Raw genomic sequence first — 23,677 nt, forward strand, 5'->3', positions numbered from 1 at the left:
TTCACATTCTTGCCTTACATAACATGTTCCTGCTAGAAAGTTGCTGTTAAAAGATGCCTTCCTTTACTCTGGGTTCACCTTACAATTGAGTGCTGCTTTAAATGTTTGGTCCAAAGCTTGTACCACCTTACAACGAAGCACTGTACTACGGGTTGTACCACCACAACAATCATTTCATTTGTGATCAAATTAGAATCTGGGTCTTAGGATTTGAAAGACAAACGCATTAATCCCCTGAAAGATTCAGTCACTCTCTGTCAATTCTAATCAGGTGAAGGCATTGCTCATTTTGCTTCAAGGCAGTCGGAGGGTTGTTTGTTTGTTTGTTTTTAATACAGGGAGTTGGGCTTTTAGTTTTTGCTTATTTTGTTTTTCAGGTAATAATGCACCTATTACATGTAAAATAATGCAGGATTTAGTACCCTTGTATATCCTTCTAAACTATCACAGTTCTCTGTAATTTGCAGAAATCCTTTGTGGCCATCTGCACCAGAGAATAAATGGGATACAAAATTCTTCTGTTTTTGCTAAAATAAGGGTGGGGTGAGGTTGTTGTTGGTTTTTTTTTTTTTAATTTTATTATTATTATTTTGAGTAGCTTGGAAGCTTTGTCACTTTAAACAGATGACTTGATTTATCTTGATCTGTAAGAGTTTATCTTGTTCTCCTGAAAGGAAATTTGGGAAAAGGCTGTGCATGTAACTGTTTTCTGCATAGAACATGGGTAAGAAGGCTTGCCCAGTAAACTGAAAGGAAACTGTTCTTGTAATGCTTTCTGTGCCACAAGAATGGTATGTTGAGCTGATCTAAAAGTTAACAAGTTACTTTGTATTGTCCCGGCAAGATTGTAGGATGAATAAGTTGTGTTGTTTCATGTTGGTTTTGTTGTTGTTGGTGGTGGTGGTGGTTTGTGTTTGTTTGTTTGTTTAAATCTAGCAATTTCTGGAATTAAAATTACTGTGTTTTTAACACTATCATGTTAATGAAAAGTAATCAGATACAGAGTCTCCTAAATGCCCTTAAAATAAATGCAGTGCTTCTGTTTTGATTATCCAGGATACGCTTCAGAAGTGAACTGACTACTGTAATATTGAGTCTTCCCTTCATACAGATGTGTTATGCTAAGAATGTTTTTAACTATCCTAGGAGAGGTCAGGCACAAATGCCAGTCAGGCACCTTCCCAGGGCAATGGGATGTGCAGTCTGTACTTTGTAAAGGCTGGTATCTGAGCTGTAGTGCTTCACAGACCAGGAACCCCAGGCAGAGGGAAGGTAACAAGCTAAAAACATTCAGATATGGAAGCGTACCATCTGGGACGTGTACTTAAATATTTCTTGGGTTATTTTCTCCAGCAAAGTGGGTGAAATAATGGTTGACAGTTCTGATGAAGCCTGAGGAAGACCCCACATGCAAGTGGGCTTTCATAAAAGATTTCGTTGTTCCCTGCTCCTTCCTTTCACCTACAGGCATAATCTTTGTCTCCTGACACAGAAAGAGATTTTAAATAGGTCATGCTTTCTTGTTTTGAGCAGTGGGCAATGATGTTCATCTCTTGGGCAGAATTCAAATCTTCCACTTTCATGTCTTCAGTCATCACTTTAGCAGTCAGGATCCAATGAAATGCCAGGTCAGAAAATAGAAGCCACATTCTCCGTGTCCTTGCCTTTTTATACTGCTTAGAGAACATAAGGAGACTGGGAAAGCCTCTTGCTTTTCTTGCTCTTTACATTTTGTGCACTATAGTGTCTGAATCAAGACGCAGATTTGATTAAAGCTTGTCACATTGACTATTCCTGAACTGTCTCTTAATTAAGAAGTGAAATCTTTCTTCTTACTTGGCAGAAATAAATCTCCGCCCACTGCCTCATATCATGTGGAAGATGAGGACCTCCTTTACTGTGTTTTTTTTTTTCTAATGGTCCTACTGTTGTTTTTAAGCTCAGATTTGTTGAGCGATCACTAAAAGCAAGAGGAAATTGAATTAAAAGGGAGATCACAGTGTAATAATTGCAACACAGCAGTGTCATTTCAGTTTCAGTAGGTAATATTCTATGAGGTGTGGAAAATGGGGCAGTTCTTTCTGTGCCAGCTCACAATACTATACTGTACAGCAGTTGTTTTACACAGACTACATTATGTTGCAGTAGAATTGTCTGTCCTAGGGACTTGCTGAAGTGTAAAAGGCAACTTTTCTCTTTTTCTGCCATTGTATTTAACTACCTCTATTTTCACTACCAGATCATCTGGTTTTTTTGCCAGTCCTCCCCATGCTCCTTGCCCTGTTTGCCCATAGCTTCAGTCAGGGGCTGCAGTGGCAAGTCTGACTGCCATCAGTTTGGCATCATCCAGCTCGCTGCAGGTTTCCACACACAAGCACGACACTGCCTCTCTCTTGCTTGTCTCTTATTAACAGTCATAACGGAAGCAGCTAGAATAGTTTCTATTTCTTCTTTTCCACTTCTTTTTAAGACTGATGGCTTCAGTCCTAAAAAGCATTGCATTTGTGATTTGCAGGTTAAATATTGTAAAACCAACAGGAAGCGAGACGAGTCAGTGCTGTACATGCTGTCTTTCTGTAGACCACAATGCACGGGATTTATTAGAAATACAGGTCTCCTGACATCTGCTTCTAAAAAAATGGTTTTAATGTATGTTCTTAGCCACCAAGGCAATGAGAAGGAAGAGGAGAAGGAGGGACTGCAGTGCTGTTCTGTTCCTACCTCATTGCACCAGAGTTCTGTGCAGTACAGACTCAGTCTAGAGAGATTCATGTGATTTATTACCTATTGATAATAGACCAGAGCTGTGAGAACTAAAAGCAAACTACTAACATCTTCCTCCTATCCACCCTCACCTACCTTCTCCCCACAAGTGACACACAGGAATGGGAAATGGGGTCTGAAATCTGTCTGTAATGTTTGGTTTCTGCCACTCCATTGTGGTCACTCTCTGCCCATGTTCCACAAGATTCCCTCCCGTGGGATATTGTCCTTGCCAAACTGATTCTGTGTGGGCTTCCCACAGGCTGCAGCTCTCCCAGCACTGCCCCAACATGGCTCCACAGGGCCCACGCTTTGGGCACTGCTCTTCTCGGCTGCAGCTCCCTCAGTCCTCCCACCCCACCATGGGCTGCTCCCCACAGGCTGCAGCTCTGGTCTGGGCTGCTTCTATGGGGGTATCCAGGGCTGTGGCTCCTTCAGGCCACATCCACCATTGCACTGTGGGTTCCTCTGTGACTGCACATGGAGATCTGCTCCATGTGGTGCCTGTGGGTACCTGGAACACGTCCTACCTTCCTTCTCCACTTCAGTGTCTGGAGGGCTGTTAGTAATGGAACGGTTACTTTCTATCTATTGCTATAGCCAGAGATTAGCCTTCATAAGAGAGGCCGAAGGAAACACTGAGAAAATGAGGAAAGAGACATTAGTCACTTCCATCTTTCCTCTGTCGCAGAGCCATTTTTTAATCCTGAATGTCACTGGTTCCTCATGCTGAATGTTTTTTTTTTTGACATAGATCCAGGACTTTATATAGCAAATTCTGGGCCCTAGAGTATGTGCAATGCTAGATCCCAAGAGTGACTCTAAGGCAGTTTAAAAAAAAACCCGTTCTCTCCAGGATAGAAGCACAGACTACTCTAAACTGAGCCATCTGAGCTGTTCTATCTAGTATTTTTTCAATAATGTCATTACTTTTTTTTTCATCTGAAACACATCAGACTGATATGCATCACATAGCTAAGTATTTGACGTCATATACTATATATAAAGTATATATAATTGGAGATTTTGATGCCAAATTTTAAACTAATAGATCTGTTAACTTTATCAGCATTTTTCCAAATCTATGTGACTTCCATTTGCAACAATTCTCTTCAATGTTTTTACAAACAATCTAGTCTCAAGACTCAAATGCATACAAAGTAGGTTTGCAGGTGATACTAAGTTGGGAGGAGCAGTTGATTCCCTTGAGAATAGAGAAATCTTGCAGAGAGTTCTTGAGAAATTTAGCGACATGGTTATTGGACGTTGTGGTGATGGATCTACTGCTGGACTAGATGACGTTAGTGGTCCTTTCTAACCTTAATGATTCTGTGATTGGAGGTCTGGGTAATCAGCAACCACATGAAGTTTAACAAGGGCAAGTGCTGGATTCTGCATTTGGGACAGGGCAACCTCTATGTACAGCACTGGAGGTTGCAAGGAGAGCAGCCCCATGGAAAAAGGAGTCTGGGAGTTCTGGTTGAGAGGAGGTTGAACATGAGCCAGCAGTGTGCCCTGGAAGCCAAAAGGGCCAACCATACCCTGGAGTGCATCAGGCCAAGCTCTGCCACCAGGCGAGGGCAGGGGTTGTCCTGCTCTGCTCTGTGCTGTGTCCTCACCTCCAGCACTGGGTGCAGGTTGGGGCACCAAGATATAAGAAGGATGCAAAACTGATAAAGAGCATCCAAAGTATTTAGATGAAGGATCTCTAGAGGGTAAGATCTCTGAGGAGCAACTGAGGTCTCTTGATGTCTTCAGTTTAGAAAAGATGAGGCTGAGAGGAGGCCTCATAGTGGCTGCAGCTCCTCATAGGGAGCAGAGGGGCAGCACTGAGCTCTGCTCTCTGTGACTGCAACAGGACCCAAGGGAACAGCATAGAGCTGTGACAGGGGAGGGTCAGGTTGGGTGTTAGGAAAATGTTCTGCACTAGAGGGTAGTCGAGCCCTAGAACAGGCTGCCCAGGGCAGCAGGCATTGCCCCAAGCTGCTGGAGTTCAAGGGACATTTGGACAGTGGTCTCAGACGTAGGGTTTGAATTCTAGGTGGTGCTGTGTGGAGCTGAGAGTTGGACTCAGTGATCCTTGTGGAGCCCTTCTAACTTAGAATATTCTATGATTCAATGAATTGTGTAGAATATTTGGTAATATTGCCGCTGCAGTCACCTATCATTGTTAGTAAAATGCTTTTTGGGGGATTACTGGATTGAGTTTGGGCTACCTGGTATATTTTTTTCTACTGTTTTGGGTTGTAGACCTGGAATGTAGAACTAGTTTAACTTAGTGGATCTCCGTATGAGGTAATGTGATTCTTTTAAACTATTTTCTTTAATTCCTTTAGAATGAATATGTTGTGTTTCTGCTATGTGATGCAGCTATTCCAGGAGAAAATAATATTTAATTAATGCAATGCCTAAAATGATGATGAAATTTGTTTAGAGTTTGACTCCTTCTGTTTGCTTCATCCTCCCCAGACAAACGTGTCGATGATTGGCCCTTGATGCAGTCTCCATTTCCAACACTGACTATAAGCACTATTTATCTCCTCACTGTTTGGCTGGGCCCCAAATGGATGAAGACAAGAGAGCCCTTCCAGTTACGTTTCCTGTTGGTTGTTTACAACTTTGGAATGGTTCTACTCAACTTCTTCATTTTCAAAGAGGTGTGTATGCACTCTTACAGGAGGGAATTCCTACTAAGGTTTGAAGGCATCTACAGATGCAAAATTGAAATAATCTTATGCATTTTATAATGTCTGTTGTAGGAGGCCTGGCCCAGATTTTTAAAACTGAATTTGTGTTTGACATGATTATTTAGGTAGTTAGGTACATTGTGTTGTGAATAAAATACCTAGATGGGTATATATAAAGAATTTGTACACTATCTAGATCAAGATCTTCTTAGATTCATGTTAGCGTAAATACTGCACAGAATAACTGGAATCCATAAAGATTTAAGTGGAATTATTTAACAGTTTGGAAATCATTTTTCCAGAATAGTGTTTCAGAATACATACAATCCTAAGGTGTAGTTTTTCTTACTGTGATTTTGCTCATGTGGGTTAAAGGTCTTCCTGAAAGACTGTGAATCCTGAAAGATTGTGAATTTACGAGATGTATTTCCAGAAATAAGAAAACAGATAACACGGTTAAAATTACAGCATTTCTTTTCAAGATGGCCTGTTCAACACTTTTGCCAGGAAAGCAGGAATTTTCTTTCTATTGACCTTTCTCCAGAGCCTCATATTAGGTGATTCGTTGATTAGTAGTTTTTAAGACATAATTCAATAACTAATCTTAGCCGTAACACCTCAGTCATCATTTTCTCTAAATTGTCCCCTTGCACTATTCAGATGTGTAATAACATATTACAGATAACCCAGAATTTAATGTTTTCACCTGAGGTTAATTGTGAAAATGGATAAAATTGATGAGGCATCTTGACTGAAATTCAAATGGCTGTTCAATTGGCTATTCAATGGATGTTAAACCAAGCAAGCTGTTGATACAACACTTGCAGTAAGAAGTGACTTTTCTCCGTCTTAGGGACTGATACAAGCATTCAAGTTTCAAATGTTGTCTTTAGCCAGGCAACGTCTACGTCAGTCTATATGTGGTTTACATTACCTATGTGCTGTTGTAATTGTCATGAGTAATGTAGTTGTTACAGCTAAAATGATACTCTATTTGTATTTTGTGAATGACCAAAGTTTCCATATATTTCTAAGAATAGAATTTGAATGTGAAGTGCTTTTGATAAGATCCATATATCTTGTTTTTAAATTTTAATGTTATTTAAATATTCATCCTGATTACAAAGTGCATTGGTCACCTTTGATAACATACATTAGAATGATGAGTCCATAAAATGCTGGTAGATTTTCCAGTCTAAGACTCTCATATGTTGGTCTCAAGTGTAGATTGAGATTTAGGTGCAAATTTATCTTTGAATGTTCAGAAGTCTCAGATGCAGATCCCCATTTTGCCACAAAATTGTGTACTTCTTACTCTGTTTTGAAGAATTAGCTTCAGGCTGGTGAAGTAAATTTATTACTGCCTTTGCCAAGTGAATTTTGGAGAAATTACCTAATTATCAGTAGACCACAGTAGAAAATGGTTAGTTTCTATAACAATGCACACAAAACTATTCTGTAGTTCTCTGATATGGTCTGGTGTGCTCATGTCCATGTGGGACCACACATGAGAATAGTGGTTTAACAGTAGCTTGTAAACAGGCTTAGCCAACACAGAAATAGTTGAATTTCTTTCTTGAGATCTCTGTTTGTTTTGGAGATGTTCTTGCATCAATTTTCTTTACTGTAACAGTTCCCAGTTTACAAGTTACGTTATGCAATCTGTTTGCACTTAACAGAGTGGGATTACCTGGCTTTAAACAACCTTGGATCATTGCATATATGAACATCAAAATTAGAAGTATTACTTGAACCTTGTACAGCTCTAGGCAAGTGCTCTTCTTTCCAATGGAAACTTGCTCAAACATCAAGTTTATCTTTTCCTGCTTTGACTATTGCAATACACTTTATTTGGCATGGCTCTACAGAAGCACTTGATGTGCTTTAGGCCGTTCCACTTGGCACAAAGTGGGGCAGTTCTCTTCATGCAGTGTCTCTCAATATGTTTTATTGGTGCTCAGCATCGGCTGTTTAGGGATTTTTATCTGGATTTTGATTGTTACATTGTTTTAAGAATGGTAGATGCACGTTGTCTAATCCCTCTCTCTTGGAGAGAATTCTTTCTGCTCTGATCTGTCACAGCATTTGTGTTTCTGTCATTCTTTGTGAAAGCAGTTAGGTATATTTTGTTTCTGAATCTAGAGCTCCCTGAGAGAAGAATCGTCTTTGAATATCTTAAGGTTATATTTGTTCAGGACTTTACTTATCTGGTGAAATACACACAAGGAAAATTAGTACTTTTAATTTAAGAGGAAAAAATGCTCACTGTGTTAATAGATTGTTAAAACTACATACTGGTTTTCTTCAGTAGTATTGTTAAGACTAATTAGGACAGTTAAAGTACTTTGTACAGGTAAGTTTAATGTAGCAAGAAACTTGTTGATAACTGCTTTGAACTTGGTTTATATAGTATCTTTCCCCTCATGTATGGCTTTAATATTTTCAGCTGTTTTTATCATCAAGAGCTCGAGGGTACAGCTATGTCTGCCAGACTGTGGATTATTCAGATAATGTTTATGAAGTTAGGGTGAGTATTTCTTTTTTATTATTACTATTGGTGTGTGTGTGTGTAATACATAACACTATGTTATGTTTTAAGCTTTGTCTGAGAATACAGTTTCCAAACTTGTGCTGTCAGCCATACCGTATCCCGTTACATTCTCTGACTGCTTCAGGCTTGATTGCATTACACATAGCTGGGTTAATCACAAACATCAATGTGTTTGCATTAACTTTCATCTGACTGCTACAAGGAAGCATAGTCTTAAAGATACCATCCCTGGCTTAAGCCCCGGTTGCATGAGCCAGGATAAACTTTGCATGCGTGCATTGGTTGCCAGCCTATGCTGCAGTTTATAATACAGTATAACCACAGTAAAGCTGTAGTTCTAGATCAAAGCAGGTAAGATTTGTCAGCATATACTGTGGTTGCACTTCACTGATACTGGTGAGACAACTTTTTGTCTCCTTTATCATGTTTGGCTTCATGAACTCTTGCTAGCTTCTGGGCAAATGTCTTATTACTACATTTCATTGCAGAAGCTTAGATTTAAAACGCGTGTATTTTGGAAAGCATTCAAATTAAAATCAAAGTGCAGATGCTTGTTAACTTCAGTAATACTGTTGACTAGCTCATGTGTTAAACCTTATCTTTCAGCAGAGCTGACTCTTGAGAATCTTGCAGCTGTCCTTGCAAGTTTCATCCACTACAGATTATAACACGTTCCTGAAAATGCAATGGAAGCGTGTTATGGTCTAAGTACCTTGGATGGTTATAGCACATCTTGAAAAATATGTTTCAACAAAGTGGCTGTTCATGGGTACTCAAACACCTGTGTAAGTGGCATGAGTGGTAGTGAGAAAGACAAGTTTGTGCCTTAAAACTTCTGTATAATGGCTGATATTGCAGAACAGCAGTGATAGTCACTCGTCTTTTGTCCTTACCAGTATTGTGGATTCACTGTGTTGTTAACTTAAATACTTCTGTTAATTATTTTGTTTAAAAGCAGATAACTGAAGTGTAAAAAATGCTTGAGGTTTTTTGTTGTTGTTGTTGTTGCTGTTTATTTGTTTGTTTGTTTGTTTTCCAATAGACAAGCAAAATAGAATGCCCTGATACTCATCTGAATGATAGCAAGGGACTGTGGTGAAATAAATTAAAGGAATTTTTATTATTGTTAAGCAGAAGAGATGTAGCAGTTTGTACATGACAGCTATTTAATAGCCTCACCTTTAGGTGCACATGTAGACAGGCTGTACAGGTATCAGACCTGATCAACAGAATTACCTTCTATTTTGTTCCTTATGAAGAACAAAGGATTATTAAATAATGAAATAAAGACAAAATGACCGGTACAATGTGTTAATTGTCTATGGTATGTGTGGCCAAGATTCTTTTTATTTCCTAGCTTCTTAAGATTTTGCAAATTTGTGGATTTGCATAAACTTTATTTCTAAGCTTCTCGGTTGTAATACGCTCAATTTGCAACTGATGAGTTGGGAAAAAATGTTGAGTTTTCTGAAGTGTTGCAGTAATTGTTTAGTCTGCTATTGGACAAGACCCTTGTCATCATCATAATCTGGTGGTTCTGAGTAAATTCTCAATTTAAGGCAATAAGTAGCAAGTAGAAAACTATACTTTCTACACTTGTACTGAATTTAACTAAGGAGACTAGAGTAAGTGTCTGGCCTACTTCTCAGTGTATCATGCTTTATTACAGAGGCTAGGAAGCTGGAACAAATACTGTCAAACTAATTGCATGTGGCAATCTGAATACAAATTTAGAAGTCCTGATATCACCTCTGTATCTTTATCATTTCTGGATGAAGTGCAAATACAAAGTTGCCATGCAGGGGGCTCAAGAGATCCTCAAAAGGATCTTTTTTTGCCTACAGGGAGTATAGAGAGCTGGTTAACAGTTCCAAAGCAAAGATTTGGCTATCTTGGATGACAGAGGGTGTCTTCTGTTTCCTCTGCAAACCACTTCTGTCTCAAGACAGTAGCCAGCAGTTATTTCAAGGGAGCAGTGTAAGACAGGACACGTGGTGGCACATGCCCCATGTAGTGCAGCGCCATCAGTCTGCAGCTTACACACCTCCTGAGGCAGAGCTAGGGTTGTCCCTCCATGAATTAGTCTGTATGTTTTCTTAAACTTGTTAAGCTTCTGACGTCCAGACAGTTAATGCTTTACTTAGTTTACACATAGTGTGAAGAAGTTGGTCCTCCTACTTAGTGTTTTGAACCTCTGTCTATACCTGTAATCTCATCTGAGTTCCACTGGCTCTTATCCTACTAGAGGCAGTGGACAGCTGGAGCTAGCAGGGGATGGAAACTAGACTTCAAAACTGCAGAAATATCTTCTGGATATAGTAGGTAGCCATCCTACTGTCTGCAGGTGGGTTGTTGAGGGTCGTGTTTCATGATTAGGTTTTTTTTAAAAAAACAATAAACAACATTCATAGTAGAGAAGAAAAAATGGGGAAAAATCCTCAACAAGGGCTTTCAATGGAGCTGGAGCTGCATCTTAGAGGAATGTTTTGGTTATAATTTCAGAGTAAATAAAAGCAAAAAGGTGAGATGTATGTCACTCTGAAAGTAATGCCTCCTATTTATTTCCTATTTATGTGGAAAATACAGCAGATACAAAGAGCAAGATAATACTGTTTGCTAGAGCACATTCTTAGCTGCAAAAGACTGTATTTCAATATATTCACCATTGGCTCTGCATTTTCACCAGTGATGAACAGGAGCCTGCATACCGTGCTCATAAACATCTGCACTAGCAGAGGCGACCCACTGTTTCACCGCTGCTATGATGGCATCGTTGCTAGGAAAATGCTGCACATACAGTCAATCTTTCATCAGCCCAAGCAGATTAAACTCAGAAGGCACCAAATCTGGACTATGTGATGGGTGTGATAAAACAGTCCAGCCAAGTTTGGCGATGTGCTCCATGGTCTTCAAACTGATATGAAGCCTGGCATTATTGTGTTGCAAGGGAAACGTTGTCTTCTTCTCTGGCCTGACACTGGATGTTTGAGCCATCAGCTTAGTCAGCATTGCAACATAGTGATCAGAGTTGATGGTTTGCCCATGTTTCAGGAAATCCTGAAAGATCATCCCTTTCCCATCCCAAAGTACAATGCATGTCACTTTACCCACTGAGGGCTGTGTCTTGAACTTTTCCTTCAATGGGGAATTCACATGTTGCCACTCCATGAACTGCAGTTTTCATCCTAGCTGGTAGTGGTGACACTGTGTCTCATCACTGTTAATGACAGTGATTCAGGAAACCATGACCTTCAGCCTCATATTGGTTCAGTAGGTCCTGACAGACTTGCATATAGTGTTCTTTCTGTTCCTGTGTGAGCATTTATGGGACTCACCTGGCATAAACTTTGTCACCGTTGTTTCCAAGGCATTGAAGTCAATATAAAGCTCAGTATGCAGTTCCCTGTTCGTAATCTACCAATTTGCACAGATGAGCTGATGGAGACACTCTTCATTTCATGGTATGACAGTTCTGCCTGGCCATCCAGAGCATGGTTTGTCTTTCATGTTACTGTCACCACTGCTGAAATGCACCACCCACTGCCTCACTTCGCTAACCTCCACTGTTTGGTCTCCATAAATGTTCAGTGAATGTCAATGGGTATCATCTTTTCTGCATGGAGGAATTCAATGGTACACCATTGCTTCATATGCACTTCCATGTCAGATGCCATTCTGTCAGACTGCCCCTCTGCTGCCATCTGTCACAGGGCAACAACATGGAATGGAATATTGGCAGAAAGGTTCAACCTCTACTGCCATACCACCAACACTTGTCTCTGACATTGTGGGCCAACATCATAGCATAGAAGACATTAATTTCAGAGCAGCCCTGGTAAATCCAGGCAATGGAGTGCTCCTTTATATGCTCCAGTACCTGAAGTGAAGGATTTCATAAGTCATTTTAATGTCTGTGAGTAGTCACTTGCCCCCTCTGCTTATGCATGCATGTTCTTGTTTTGCAGAACAAGGTTCATCTCTTCTGTTGGTATTTCTAGAGAGATGAGAATTAGAAGTCTGAATCTGCAGTGAATTAGTTTTTAGTTTTAGGTGTACTAATTGGAATTGCAATGATGAGTTGTGGTTGTAACTGTAGTCTGCTTGCTTTTACTCACATTCTTTAAATGTGTCTACAGATTGAATAGTTTTCTCTAAATGTCTATGAAAAGGGAACTTGACTTTTAATGAAGTAAGCCCATGGTTCTATAAATAAAATTCTATAAATGAAGCAGAAGGAAAAAGGAAGGACTCTTTAAAAAGAAGTCCTGTTCCTTAAAACCCCTTTCTGGATGGCTGCCTCAAACTCAAATGAGAAAAGAGGGTTCAGGAGCAGAGTTCCATGTTAAAACAGCCCTCTATTCAAAAACCCTGCAGCAAACAGAGTTCATAGGATTGGACCTCTTGTTGACTCCCTTAATCCTAGGCTATAGAGTAATCTTTTGTGCCATCTGGTGTTTTAATAGATTTACATTGATGCATCTGAAAACTGACAGAAATTGTATGGTCATAAATAGTATTATTCATTACGGGAATGCATCTGTTTCAATGCATATTTTCTCTTAAGCTAAATCTTTCTTTCATGCTATGTCCAAAGAAAGACTATGGATTAGGTCATAACTTTTGATGCTTTACAGCAGAAGTTTAACAGTAACCATCCACTCCTTAAATAGCTTATATGTCTATGTATTGTTCTACTTTCTACCCTCTGTCACTGTTAGCATGCGTGACTTTGGGGGAACAATATAACATCTGTTTGATCTTCTTCTGCATTTGTAAGCTAATGATCAAAATGCCTTCATAAAACATTGAGAGCTCTGAGGTTAGATCAATACCTGAAACCTGCCAATTGTGAGAATAAATAGTAGTAAAATCTCAGAATGGAAAGCAAGAGGGCAAAAAAACTCAGCTTTCAGGCAAAAAATCTATATAAACGTAATAATCAGCAGTTATTATCCTGCAAAGAAATGGAGGCTATTTTTATTCTTAAGTAATGGGAAGCATTTTGATCAAAAGTTAAGCTGACTTCGATCCACGTACTGTAATTGCTTTCTCTGCAAGGCAGTTAGAATTAGGAAGAGGAGAAATAAGGTGCTAAATGACTTTCCAGAAACATCCTGGGCATAAAATAGTTTAATGTTGGATTTTTCTCATACATTTTGCTGTATGTCATACAGTAAGTTTACGAGTTATTCCACTGTTTCCTTAACAAAATACACAGCAGCTTTGAGCTTTTCAGGCAGTTTGCTTGTAGCTGACCTATTGATTCTTTGCAGTTTTCTCAGAAGACAGCACTTCCAAAGAGTGTGAGTGCTGGTGTGTCAGTCTATGGATACAGTCCAAAGCATTTACTGTCAACTCATGAGATGAAAAGATGTTTATCTTAATTTATTTAAAAGATGCAGCTTTAGCAAAGATCTGTAGAAGATGCTGTGCTGTGATGCTAATCCATGGGTGTGAGACAAAGCCTTGATGTGGGTGTTGTTATACACATGCCTATCTGTCCCAGAGGCAGAACTGTACTGGATATTGGGTAACATGTATTGATAATTCTTGCAGCTTGCATGCATGTCTGGGAACTCCGGTATCTGTGGGTGTCCTTTTTCTCTCATCAAGCATCTCTTCAACTTTGGCACGTATCTTTTCATATAAAATCGTCAAAATCTGTGTCTTCTTCCTGAGATCTGAAGAAGACTGTACTGTGTCGATTAGGGAGAAGAATGTTGATTAACAGTTACACGGAAGTCTGCAGTTTGGCATCAGTAAGTTGTGCAGTCCCTTTGGGAAACTGCAGAGTCTGCAATGCAGAACTGCGGCACTCTTCTGCCTTTTCTTTTTCTTTTTTTTTTTTTTTTGGCTTCTGCTGTAATTTCTTAAAATGTTCCCGGTCCACTTATGGTTGTGACAAGCTTATTCTGAGGAGAGATATGTTTCTTTCTGGCTCTTTTGGAAACATGAAGGAAAACGGCAGACAGGGCTGTATAATTCGTGTTCCTGTGATTGTTCTCTGCTGCTCGTTCTCCCAGTTGCCACTCTCTCACTCATCCATACTCTTAAATATCCCCATTTGTTTGTATTTGGTCAGGGAAGTTGCTGCCCTCTTATTAATTCTTTTTCTTCTATCTATCTTCCCTGGGGACTGAGTGGGTAGTGGAGTTATTTCACATGTTAAGGTAAGAAAGTCTGATTTGCCTTCAGATGAGTCCTGAAAGATGAGGTACACTTCTTGCAAATAGGTGTGTTATGACATTGCCTGCTTTTCTTGCAGGTGGTGCCATTTCTATCTTTTTTTTTTTTTGTTATTGTTTGTTTGTTTTTAAATTCTTTTTATGAGTCACCATCTGGGATACATTCTGGTCCCACCCTTGCATATCAAGCTAGTTGACTTGCAGTGCCAGGAACTACAGTCATTGCTATGCTTCATGATCTGGAAGGGAGTCCCCACAAACAGTGTACTCCAACATCACTGTATTAGCAAATCACTACACAGAACTTCTGTGCTAAACCTGGTATAGCAATACTCTGGTTTCAACAGGAGGCCACGTTCATGTTACATCTGCTGTAATTGGTGGACTGAGAGTGGGGGACGTTTGGGTGTGCAATACTACTGTGTTGGAGAGATAGGTTATATCTGTGCAGCTTGTGTGGCTCCCATGATCTCATTTCTTCCATTCCCTGAATGGAACATAGCCACTGGGGGTATGCTGGTTTCCAAAGAGTGTTACTGAATAGACCAGAAGAAACTGAGCGGAATATTTCCCTAACAGATGTGAAATCCTTACCTCAGCCTAACTTACTGAATGATTTGGTGTCCTTCTATCCATGTGCTTGTGATACTGAAAAACTTCATGTAAAGTTTCAGCCTTTGCAGCTCATTTCACCATGAATTTTCAGCCTCATTGTTCTGACAGTATCAATGTTGCTCCGTAAGTATGGGAAGCTCTGTAGCAGCCTTCTCCCACAAAGCTCAAGATACAGAATGAGGACGCAACCTTCTTGCATTTAATGGGTAAACTGTTCAGAGATAATAATGCTCTTAATACTTCTACTTCTTTTCTGTGGCAATGATTTGTGAGCAGTACACTCAGAATACTACTACTACATGCAGAGTAGATGAATGGAGTATTCGTTTTGTTTTCAGATATTTGATGATTCCACAGCAACATTTACCAGGATTTGGGGATGGAAGAGATGTTCTTCTCTTGCATTAGATAGCTGGAGATAATTTAATTCCATTCATACTGGAAATTGAAACCGCTAATTTATTTATTTATTTTCTCATTGCAGATAGCTGCTGCTTTATGGTGGTATTATGTCTCCAAAGGAATTGAATACCTAGATACAGTCTTCTTCATCCTGAGGAAGAAGTTCAACCAAATTAGTTTTCTTCATGTCTATCACCATTTCACCATGTTCACTTTGTGGTGGATTGGTATTAAGTGGGTTGCAGGTGGACAAGGTGAGTTTTCTTCCTCCCGTATTTTGCGTGGATGTATGGCAGAATTGTTGTTGTTTATGATCAATGGAAAAAAGTTCTATTGGACTTAGTATTATTTTGTAGAAGATTGTTTAAATAGCGCTGAAGCAGTGCAGTAACTTTAATGTGTGTTATCTTCCTCTGTGGGAAATGTGGGGGAGGAAAAGATACCAGGGCCCATAGTCTAATGAATTGCAAAACTGTTTTTTTTTTTTCCTCATGGGCATCAACTGCAAGCATGAAGTTCTGTTTTCAAAAGTATCCTTGTTCTGTATGAAATAGAAAGATGAATGTGTCTTGCCTAACTTCAATTTTTGCAGATACAGAGAACTGCAAAATCTAATTATGAGCAGCAATCTGTGTGCACATGTAATGAAGTTAACGGAGATGTTATTTTGGCATTATATCTGAGTTTGGGGTTTGCTTTCTTTTTGTATAAAGAGACATATATAAAGTTCTGAAACCTTCCCTTGAAGGTGAGCCAATAAATCCATCAATTAACTTTTAAAACCTATTCATGACACAAGTCTATAATTCATTACCAGCCGTTTTTTGTCCTGATTACTTTCTAAGACCTACGTCAATGAATTTTATTCCATTGTTCCTACCACATCCTCTCTATCCTAAATTGTACCTTTGTTGCCATTGTTTTTGTTGTGGTTTTTTGTTTGTTTGTTTGTTTGTTTTGTTTTGTTGGTTCCTCTCAAATTATATGCTCTACAGAACTGAGGGTTTGGGGAAAATACCCAATTCTGTTGGTAATGTGCTTTTAGGCTTAAGATACTTAGAATAACATACAGTATACACCAAACTAACTTTTTGTCAAACCACCCTAATACTTTATGTATATGGCTTTTAGGCTCTCATTTACTATAAATATCTCATGCTAATAGATGAGATATTGTATACATAGATGAGATATTGTATACATAGATAGACCTGTTATAAATTATCTAACAGATTATCCTAGTAGCGTGCAACAGATGAGTATCTGAGTTTGACTGAGTTTGACTTCAGCAGCTATTCTCTGCATTGTCTTGGTCTTATACATCACCTCCCTTTTGAGACTCTCTGCTAGAGTAATAAACGCTAAAATGATCTAGTTTGTCACTGTTAAATGGAGCAGAGAGATCTTAATGCAAACATGAACACTGATCTTTGTTTCCAGCGTGGATCATCCTGGAAAAAATACTATACATTCATATAAGAATACTGGATTTTGTAAGTCATAAATAAAGAAACCAGAGATGAGCTATTTAAGCAAACTAATTTTGCAATGCCCTTAAACAACTTACAGCCACAAGTGAGGTTGTGCTTTGTGTTATTTTTTGACCTCTTTAATCAAACTTCCACGTGGGTTTCTTGATGTCTTGCTAAGATGTGAACTTTACACATTTCATTACAGCTTAACAAATTGAAGTTCAGAACCTGAAACTGCTTTATACTTTACACTGTCAAATACTGCTTTTAATAGTTCCCTTAGGAAAGCCATTGCACTTACACTACAATAACTGTGACTTCAGTCTATTCAACAAAAACATTATGAAAAGCTTTTGCTTAAGTAGTTCCATGAGAACAGTGACAACTACTTGCATAAACAGCTATTTCTGTCAGTGCATGTCGTCAGTAAGGTCTACACTACACAACTGAATGTTTCAAAGACGGAAGCCCAGCATGCCCTGTGCTTTGTAATGTTTACTATCACATGAATAATATTAGAATAGATTTATTTATTTTTTTTAATTACATGAAAATCTTCCTTTTGTTTCTGGACAGCTTTTTTTGGAGCTCAGATGAATGCATTTATTCATGTTATTATGTACATGTATTACGGATTAGCTGCCTGTGGCCCTAAAGTTCAGAAGTATCTGTGGTGGAAACGATACTTGACTATATTGCAACTGGTAAGTAAAATTTCTCCTTTCATTTGAGGAGCTGTTGCCTCTGAGTAGATCTGCTTCTGTACAGCTTTGGAACAGGTGCTGTTCCTATCAAAAGTTCTTAGTTGTCCCATACTCACAAGTCTAGTTAGAAATGATTATATTCTTAAATGTAATTAAGCAGTTAAAGTAATTGCTTAAGTATACAACTATTGTTGTGTGAAGAAGTCTTCTTAAATACTTATTACTGCTCATGGGCATTCTTAAGAGGTTTTTATTTTCAACAAACAATGACTTATTAATTAATGGCATAATAAGGATCATTATGAGACTGGAAAAGGGCTAAAGATGACTTCACAGCTCAATTGTAGATTGGCATTAAGAACTCTCCTCAACACCCGTGTCTGCAAGCAGTCAGTTACCAAGCATGTGGTTATCCTATTCTGAATACCACAAAATCACTATTGCGTTTTAAAGAAGAATCTAAAGGAATAACTGTTACAATTGAATACGTCTCTGTATGTTTTTATTTATTTGTTTGTTTGCTTGTTTGTGTGAGTTTTCAAATCCACTTTAGAGCTAATAGTTGCATGCTATGGCAGCCAAATACAGTTTCCCTCTGCTTCACTGTTTGTCAGTTTTCATAAGTTAATATATTAGCATGCATGGGTGCAGACCTACAAAACATATCCAAACCTTTTTGATTACATGCTTTCTGTCTTTCAGGTGCAGTTCCATGTGACTATTGGCCACACAGCCTTGTCTATTTATATCGATTGTCCTTTCCCTAAATGGATGCACTGGGGTGTAATTTTCTATGCTATCACCTTCATTTTCTTGTTTGGTAACTTCTACTATCGGACATATAAGCTGCCCAAGGAACCTGTAAAGAATGGCAAAATAGCAAATGGTGCTGTTGCAAACGGAGTAAGCAAACCAGAAAATAATCCAGTGGTGGAAAATGGAAAAAAGCAGAAAAAGGGAAAAGCAAAAGGAGAGTAACTTGATCCAGGCCTTAACCATTGTTGGCAGTGAGGAACCTACAGCTTGGTTTATAAAAGGAAGAAAAAAACACTATCTGTACCAATTAACCTTAGGTTACTGAAGAGCTAGAACACAGATATTTTCATTATTTATGAAGATTGTTTTAAGAACAAAACTTAAAGTTGAATTTCTATTGTAATTATGTAATTATCATGCATATGGTCTCTGTGTAAACTTGTAGACTGCTGGTGTTGGTGAATGTAAGGAAGAATTGCAGTTAATTCCATGTTTAGCAGTCCAAAAGTTAAAACTACCATTGATGCAACCAGCTTTGTTGGCACCCACATTTCTTTGGGGAAGGGAGGGGGGAAGGAAGTAGCATTTGGATACTTGTGTTTTCTTTCCAGAAATTTATTAAATTTCAAATTGCAATGTATTATCTGATCAGAACGCGCAACTTTTCTTGTCCTCCTTGGAGAGTATCTTCAGAAACATCGTGTTTATGTATTGTCAGAACAGTGTTTGACTTTTCAGACATTACTTGATTTAATTTAGTGTCTGTTACAGGTTTATTTTGGTTTGGTTTTTTTTTTTTTTTTTGGACTTATTTTGTTTTTGTTTTTGTTTTTTCCTTGTGTGGAAATATACCTACCTCTTCATCTGCTGAAAAGAATATTGAGCATTAAATAACTGGTTTCTGAAATACGGAGTCCTCTAATATAAATATCAATTAACATAATTCAGGAGGAAATTTTTCCTTGGGAATAAAAGAGATTTTATTTCCAGGTATTTTGGGTCAAATCATCAATATTTTCATTTAATGTGAACTTACATTTTGGAGTGGTGTTCTTAGCATGGCTAAGTGAAGAAAACATTATAAGAATTTATAAATATGAAACAGTCATTGTGTGAAGCAAGCGATTTAAACAGGCCTGTGGCTTTGTTATCTGTGACCTACATTAAACCTGTGGTGCTGATGGACACTGAAACTTGTAAGATAACATTATGATGGAGAGAAAACAATGTTAACATCTGTTCAGAAGTACAGTGTGTAGTGTCATGCTAACAGCAGGACAGGTACTTTACTGGGAGAGAGAGAATTCAATTATAAAGTTCTAAATACAGCAAACACAACGCTGAAAATGTTGCTACTGTTTGATGCCCATCAATACTCGATTTGCTCGACACTTGCAGGCAAAACATTGCTGACAGTCAGGCCACCATTTTAATGTGAATATCAGAGTTGGACTTCTGAAAATCTGATCCCAAAGTATTCTTGTTTCTTCTCAACCCGATTGACAAAGTGATTCTGCTAATCAGTCGTTAGTCATAACTGCTACTACGAGCAGAAGCCTCTTTTAGTCAGCTTTTCATCTTACTTGATGCATTAATGGACTTCTTCCTACTCCTTTTGTGAAGTAAATACGAATACAAGTTAATTCCCTTCCACACAAAGTGAAAATTTAGACAGATTTTTGTGTTGCTGCGGATGCAGTGAGTATAACGCAAGTGGAGTTAGAAACCACATCCTGAACTCTCAGGGTCCTAATTCATCACTGCAGGAGCTGCACTGTTGCTGTTGAAATGCACTTTTCCCAGCTCTGGCCAGAAACACTCACTGTCAGTGATGAACTCACATGGAGGAAGTGGTGACATTACTGAGGGAAAGGAGTACGCACAGCTCTAGGTATAGAGAGTAACGCATGTGGTACATGTGACAGTTTATGCGTCTCAAATACCCATTTGCCTGTTGAGACCTGTTTTGCACAATATGGACATTTTTTCTGTCTTGGGCTTGTAGCTTGTCACTCTGATGAAAACTATCTAAGCATAAAACGTGAGTTGTAGGAAAAAAAGGGCTGGTTATAATCTGTTTACTAGGAAATAATTCCTAATGCTGGAGTTCATTCAACTGCCAGAGTGGTTCGTCAGTAATATCCACAGCTGCGGATTTCATGGCAGACTATAGGATTCAGAGAGAATGTCTCTGCTGAGCTGTAATGCATGTGATCATTCATTTTCCTGTCTGTTGTGTCTCGTGATTCTTCTTCCAGTCTTTGCAATGATGTGTTTTTTTTGTTTTGTTTTGTTTTGTTTTTGCATTTCTATGATTCTTATGTGTTTATGCAATATGGCACGAGGAAGAGAGAACATACTCTATTCTTCTTTCTCGCACAGATGCCACTATGTTTAACAAGCCAAAATGGTGGCTGGCTGCCTAGCTCTGGAATGGCTAATGGAGCAAATAACTACAAAGCAAGTTGGACAGCAGATTTACAGCACACCTGCCATTCCAGGTTAATGGCTGGTGTGGGTACTCTCACCCTAGTGTAAATTCCAGGTAGCTTACTCCACTTTGATAAAGAGTAGCTTCTTTCTATTTGACATGGGATGTGGGCAGCTAACTAGTAAGTCTGTATCATTCCTTGTCTTGCGTTAACTTGGTTGTTTACTCTGTCTTTCTTTCTGTAAGCCAGATTGGATAAACTGATAGGCTTAATGTGATCTGGCTCCAAAAAGAGCATACTAAGAAATATTGTAGTACAGGTTCGACTATATATCCTTTTCTACATTTCGTAAAGTAAGAATTATATCTTGCATGTTGGCAAATACTTAAAATAATTGAAAGTCAAATCTTCTCTCCCCCTCGGCATGCATGGAAGCTGCTCAAAGTTCTTGACAACTCAAACTTTATGGGCAGAACTTGGGTAGAATCCTTCCCTCAAATTCTGGGTCATTTGATACAGCTTAAAAAAAGAGAGAGAGATTGTGTTGTGAGAATGCATGCATAGATGCACATCATGTCTGGACACGTAAATAAAACCAGCTTGAGAGATTAGCAGTTCCACGGGGAAAAAAATCACATTGCGTTTCTGCAGTGCTGCTGTTTTGAGTCCATCTCCTGCTACACTGTTTTCTTAGATCTATTTATGATATATTTGATTATTCATGGCTTGAGTCTCATTTTGATCTTGAATATAATGGCCTTACAAAATGTGCATTTCTGTAGGCATGGTCATGAGTGCAGTACTTCTGTTTCTGACTATGCAGATTTCTCTTTCTCAAGATTTGCATACGTGAGATACTGCCAGTTCTGCTAAAGTCATCGCTTAGTCCAAGGCTCCACAGAATTTTGCCACAAAAGTATGTGTTTGTGTAAAAATGTTTCTGCTGTACACAGATTTGAAATTGAAATTATATTTATAATAATTTGCTAACAGTTCCAGAGCTCTTGGACCAACCATACAATTATTTGATGCCGCATAATTGATATCATTTTACTTATCCTCATCTCTAGCTGTGAGCGTTGTTGGATTCTTTTAGCACTTTGCTCAGTGTAAAAGAACAAAAACAAATTCTGTATGTGTGCATACATGAGTGTATCTATGTACATATACTTGAGTTCTTAGCAGGTTCTTTCAGGGTGTGAAGTAAATGATATTTCTTTGACGTGAGGTTGGCAGGAACTAATAGCATAGTTCCTACAACTCAAGCACTGTAATGAAGCAATTTTCACTGATCTATAGATCCAATATCAGTCTTGTATACATGGATAGTACTTGTCAGTCATTTTAGACGTAGAGTGATGGACAAGCCAGAGCTGTTTCTCCCAGCGTAATAAATTGAGGTAGCAGCCATAGATTCTGAGGGGAGGAACCTCAACTTGGAGGAGCTGAGAAATGATGTTGTCTTCTAGTGGGAAGCAGTGTGAGTAATCTGCTCCAGGTAAGTCTCTGAAGTCATTGCAATCACATACTTTAAGAGAACTCTTAATAAGTAAATAAAAGTTTATCTACAGATTCAAAAGCATGGGCTATTTGAGTATATGACCATTACCTACTTCCAGCTCCAGATCAGGAGGAAAAGATGAAGGCAAAATAAAAATACTGCACATTTTTTTCAGGTTAATCTTGTTTCTTTAGAGTAAGCATTTGATCCCAGGTGCTGGGAAGACAGGTAAGAAAGGAGTAAACAACTGTTCTGCTTAAAGACCTCACTCTTAAAAATGTTTTTGAGCACACTTGCTGTCCTTTAAAAACTTGAGTAAAATTTTTCATGGTACATAAAATTAAGCCTTGCTTCATGTTAACATGGGATCAGTCATCGTGTGTAAACAGTATTTGAATCAGATCTGTTTCACTTGAAATTGAAGAGAATGGGGAGGTCATGAAGGATCTGGGTAGTGCACTCAGCTTGAAAGCACAGGCTATGACAATTTGGCACTTGGAGCAAGTCACCACCATGACATTTCAGTGTGTTGTGCTCTGACAGGTCTCCCTTTTGCTAGTGTAAGCAGTCAGAGCTCTGGAAATCACGGTGGCTCCTGTTTACATCACCAGAGTGTGTTTAACCCTAAAGAACAGAAAAAAATACTTGCTTTCTGCCAATATCCCATGAGGATGAGGGAAATGTGTGGGATGCTGCTTTTGCATAAGGTGTTAATGCTTTTGTAAACAACAAAAATAAACATTACTTTTTTTCATGCTGTTTTGAGTTTGATTTTATGCATCCCACAGAACGTTCTGTCCCATCTTTGAATTACATGCTGATTTCAAAGTGTTGCAGTGATGGCATCTGTGAGGTAGCACAAAGGTTCAAGAGACATTTTTCTGGTACATTCCTTCTCATTTAAAGTTTGGAGACTCTCTACTGTTGGATATCTCCCTGAAATGATAACGTACCGGCTCTGCAGTCCCCTGGCAGAACTAGCTGAAAATAGGATGTCCACTTATCATCCTTGTCTCCCAGGGTATATTCTGTCCGTGCAGCACATGTATCAGCTTCAGTTGTGGTCCATGTGTTCTTTCCAGTCAGGGAGAAACAGAAGGTTGGATGGAAGGTGCCTGTCCTTTGCTCCCAGCAGCACACAGTGCTGGGCTCCTGCTCTGGGTTTGCAGGAGGGGGGAGGAGCAGTCAACATGGTGCAAGGTGGGTGCAAAGCCTGAACACATAAGTATAATGGTTCTTGCTATGAAGCCTCAGCCAGTCTTACATCTGATTGAAGAAGATGGTGGTAAATGAAACTGCGCTCAGTTTAAAGCTACCAGTTCTTTGGTCTTAGAAGCATTAACACATGGGAATACAACAGAAAGTCGTGTATTTTAGCTTTTGCTGGATGCTGTGTTGTATTAGTGTCAGGTCTCTCATCCCACAGTGTCAAGCACTCTTGGCAGGAGATGTAACTCACAAGTACATGTTTCTGTGTACAACAGGTTCCTTTACAGCTCATCCCTAACTACCATCTCTGTAAGCAAGCTTATAATATTGAGTTGCACCCATGTTGCACTCCTGGCACCAAAATGCAAATAGACACTGCATGCCAGGTAGTGGAGAATCA

The 23,677-nt window shown here is 38.9% G+C and overlaps 1 protein-coding gene across 3 annotated transcripts in view; it reads left to right on the forward strand.

Annotated features, from left to right (window-relative positions):
- The window catches only part of ELOVL4 (ELOVL fatty acid elongase 4), a 36,001-nt gene extending 13,179 nt beyond the window's left edge, over positions 1 to 22,822 (forward strand). For all 3 annotated transcript variants that reach the window (NM_001197309.2, XM_046938914.1, XM_046938915.1), the window contains 5 exons: positions 5,233 to 5,420; positions 7,897 to 7,977; positions 15,286 to 15,457; positions 17,252 to 17,379; positions 18,082 to 22,822. In NM_001197309.2, the coding sequence (NP_001184238.1) occupies positions 5,233 to 5,420; positions 7,897 to 7,977; positions 15,286 to 15,457; positions 17,252 to 17,379; positions 18,082 to 18,357 (845 nt within the window). In that variant the 3' untranslated portion in view covers positions 18,358 to 22,822. The remainder of the gene's footprint in view (positions 1 to 5,232; positions 5,421 to 7,896; positions 7,978 to 15,285; positions 15,458 to 17,251; positions 17,380 to 18,081) is intronic.
- The last annotated feature ends 855 nt before the right edge of the window (positions 22,823 to 23,677 follow it).

The sequence above is a fragment of the Gallus gallus genome, chromosome 3 (genome assembly GCF_016699485.2).
Source record: "Gallus gallus isolate bGalGal1 chromosome 3, bGalGal1.mat.broiler.GRCg7b, whole genome shotgun sequence".
NCBI classification, from domain to species: Eukaryota; Metazoa; Chordata; class Aves; order Galliformes; family Phasianidae; genus Gallus; species Gallus gallus.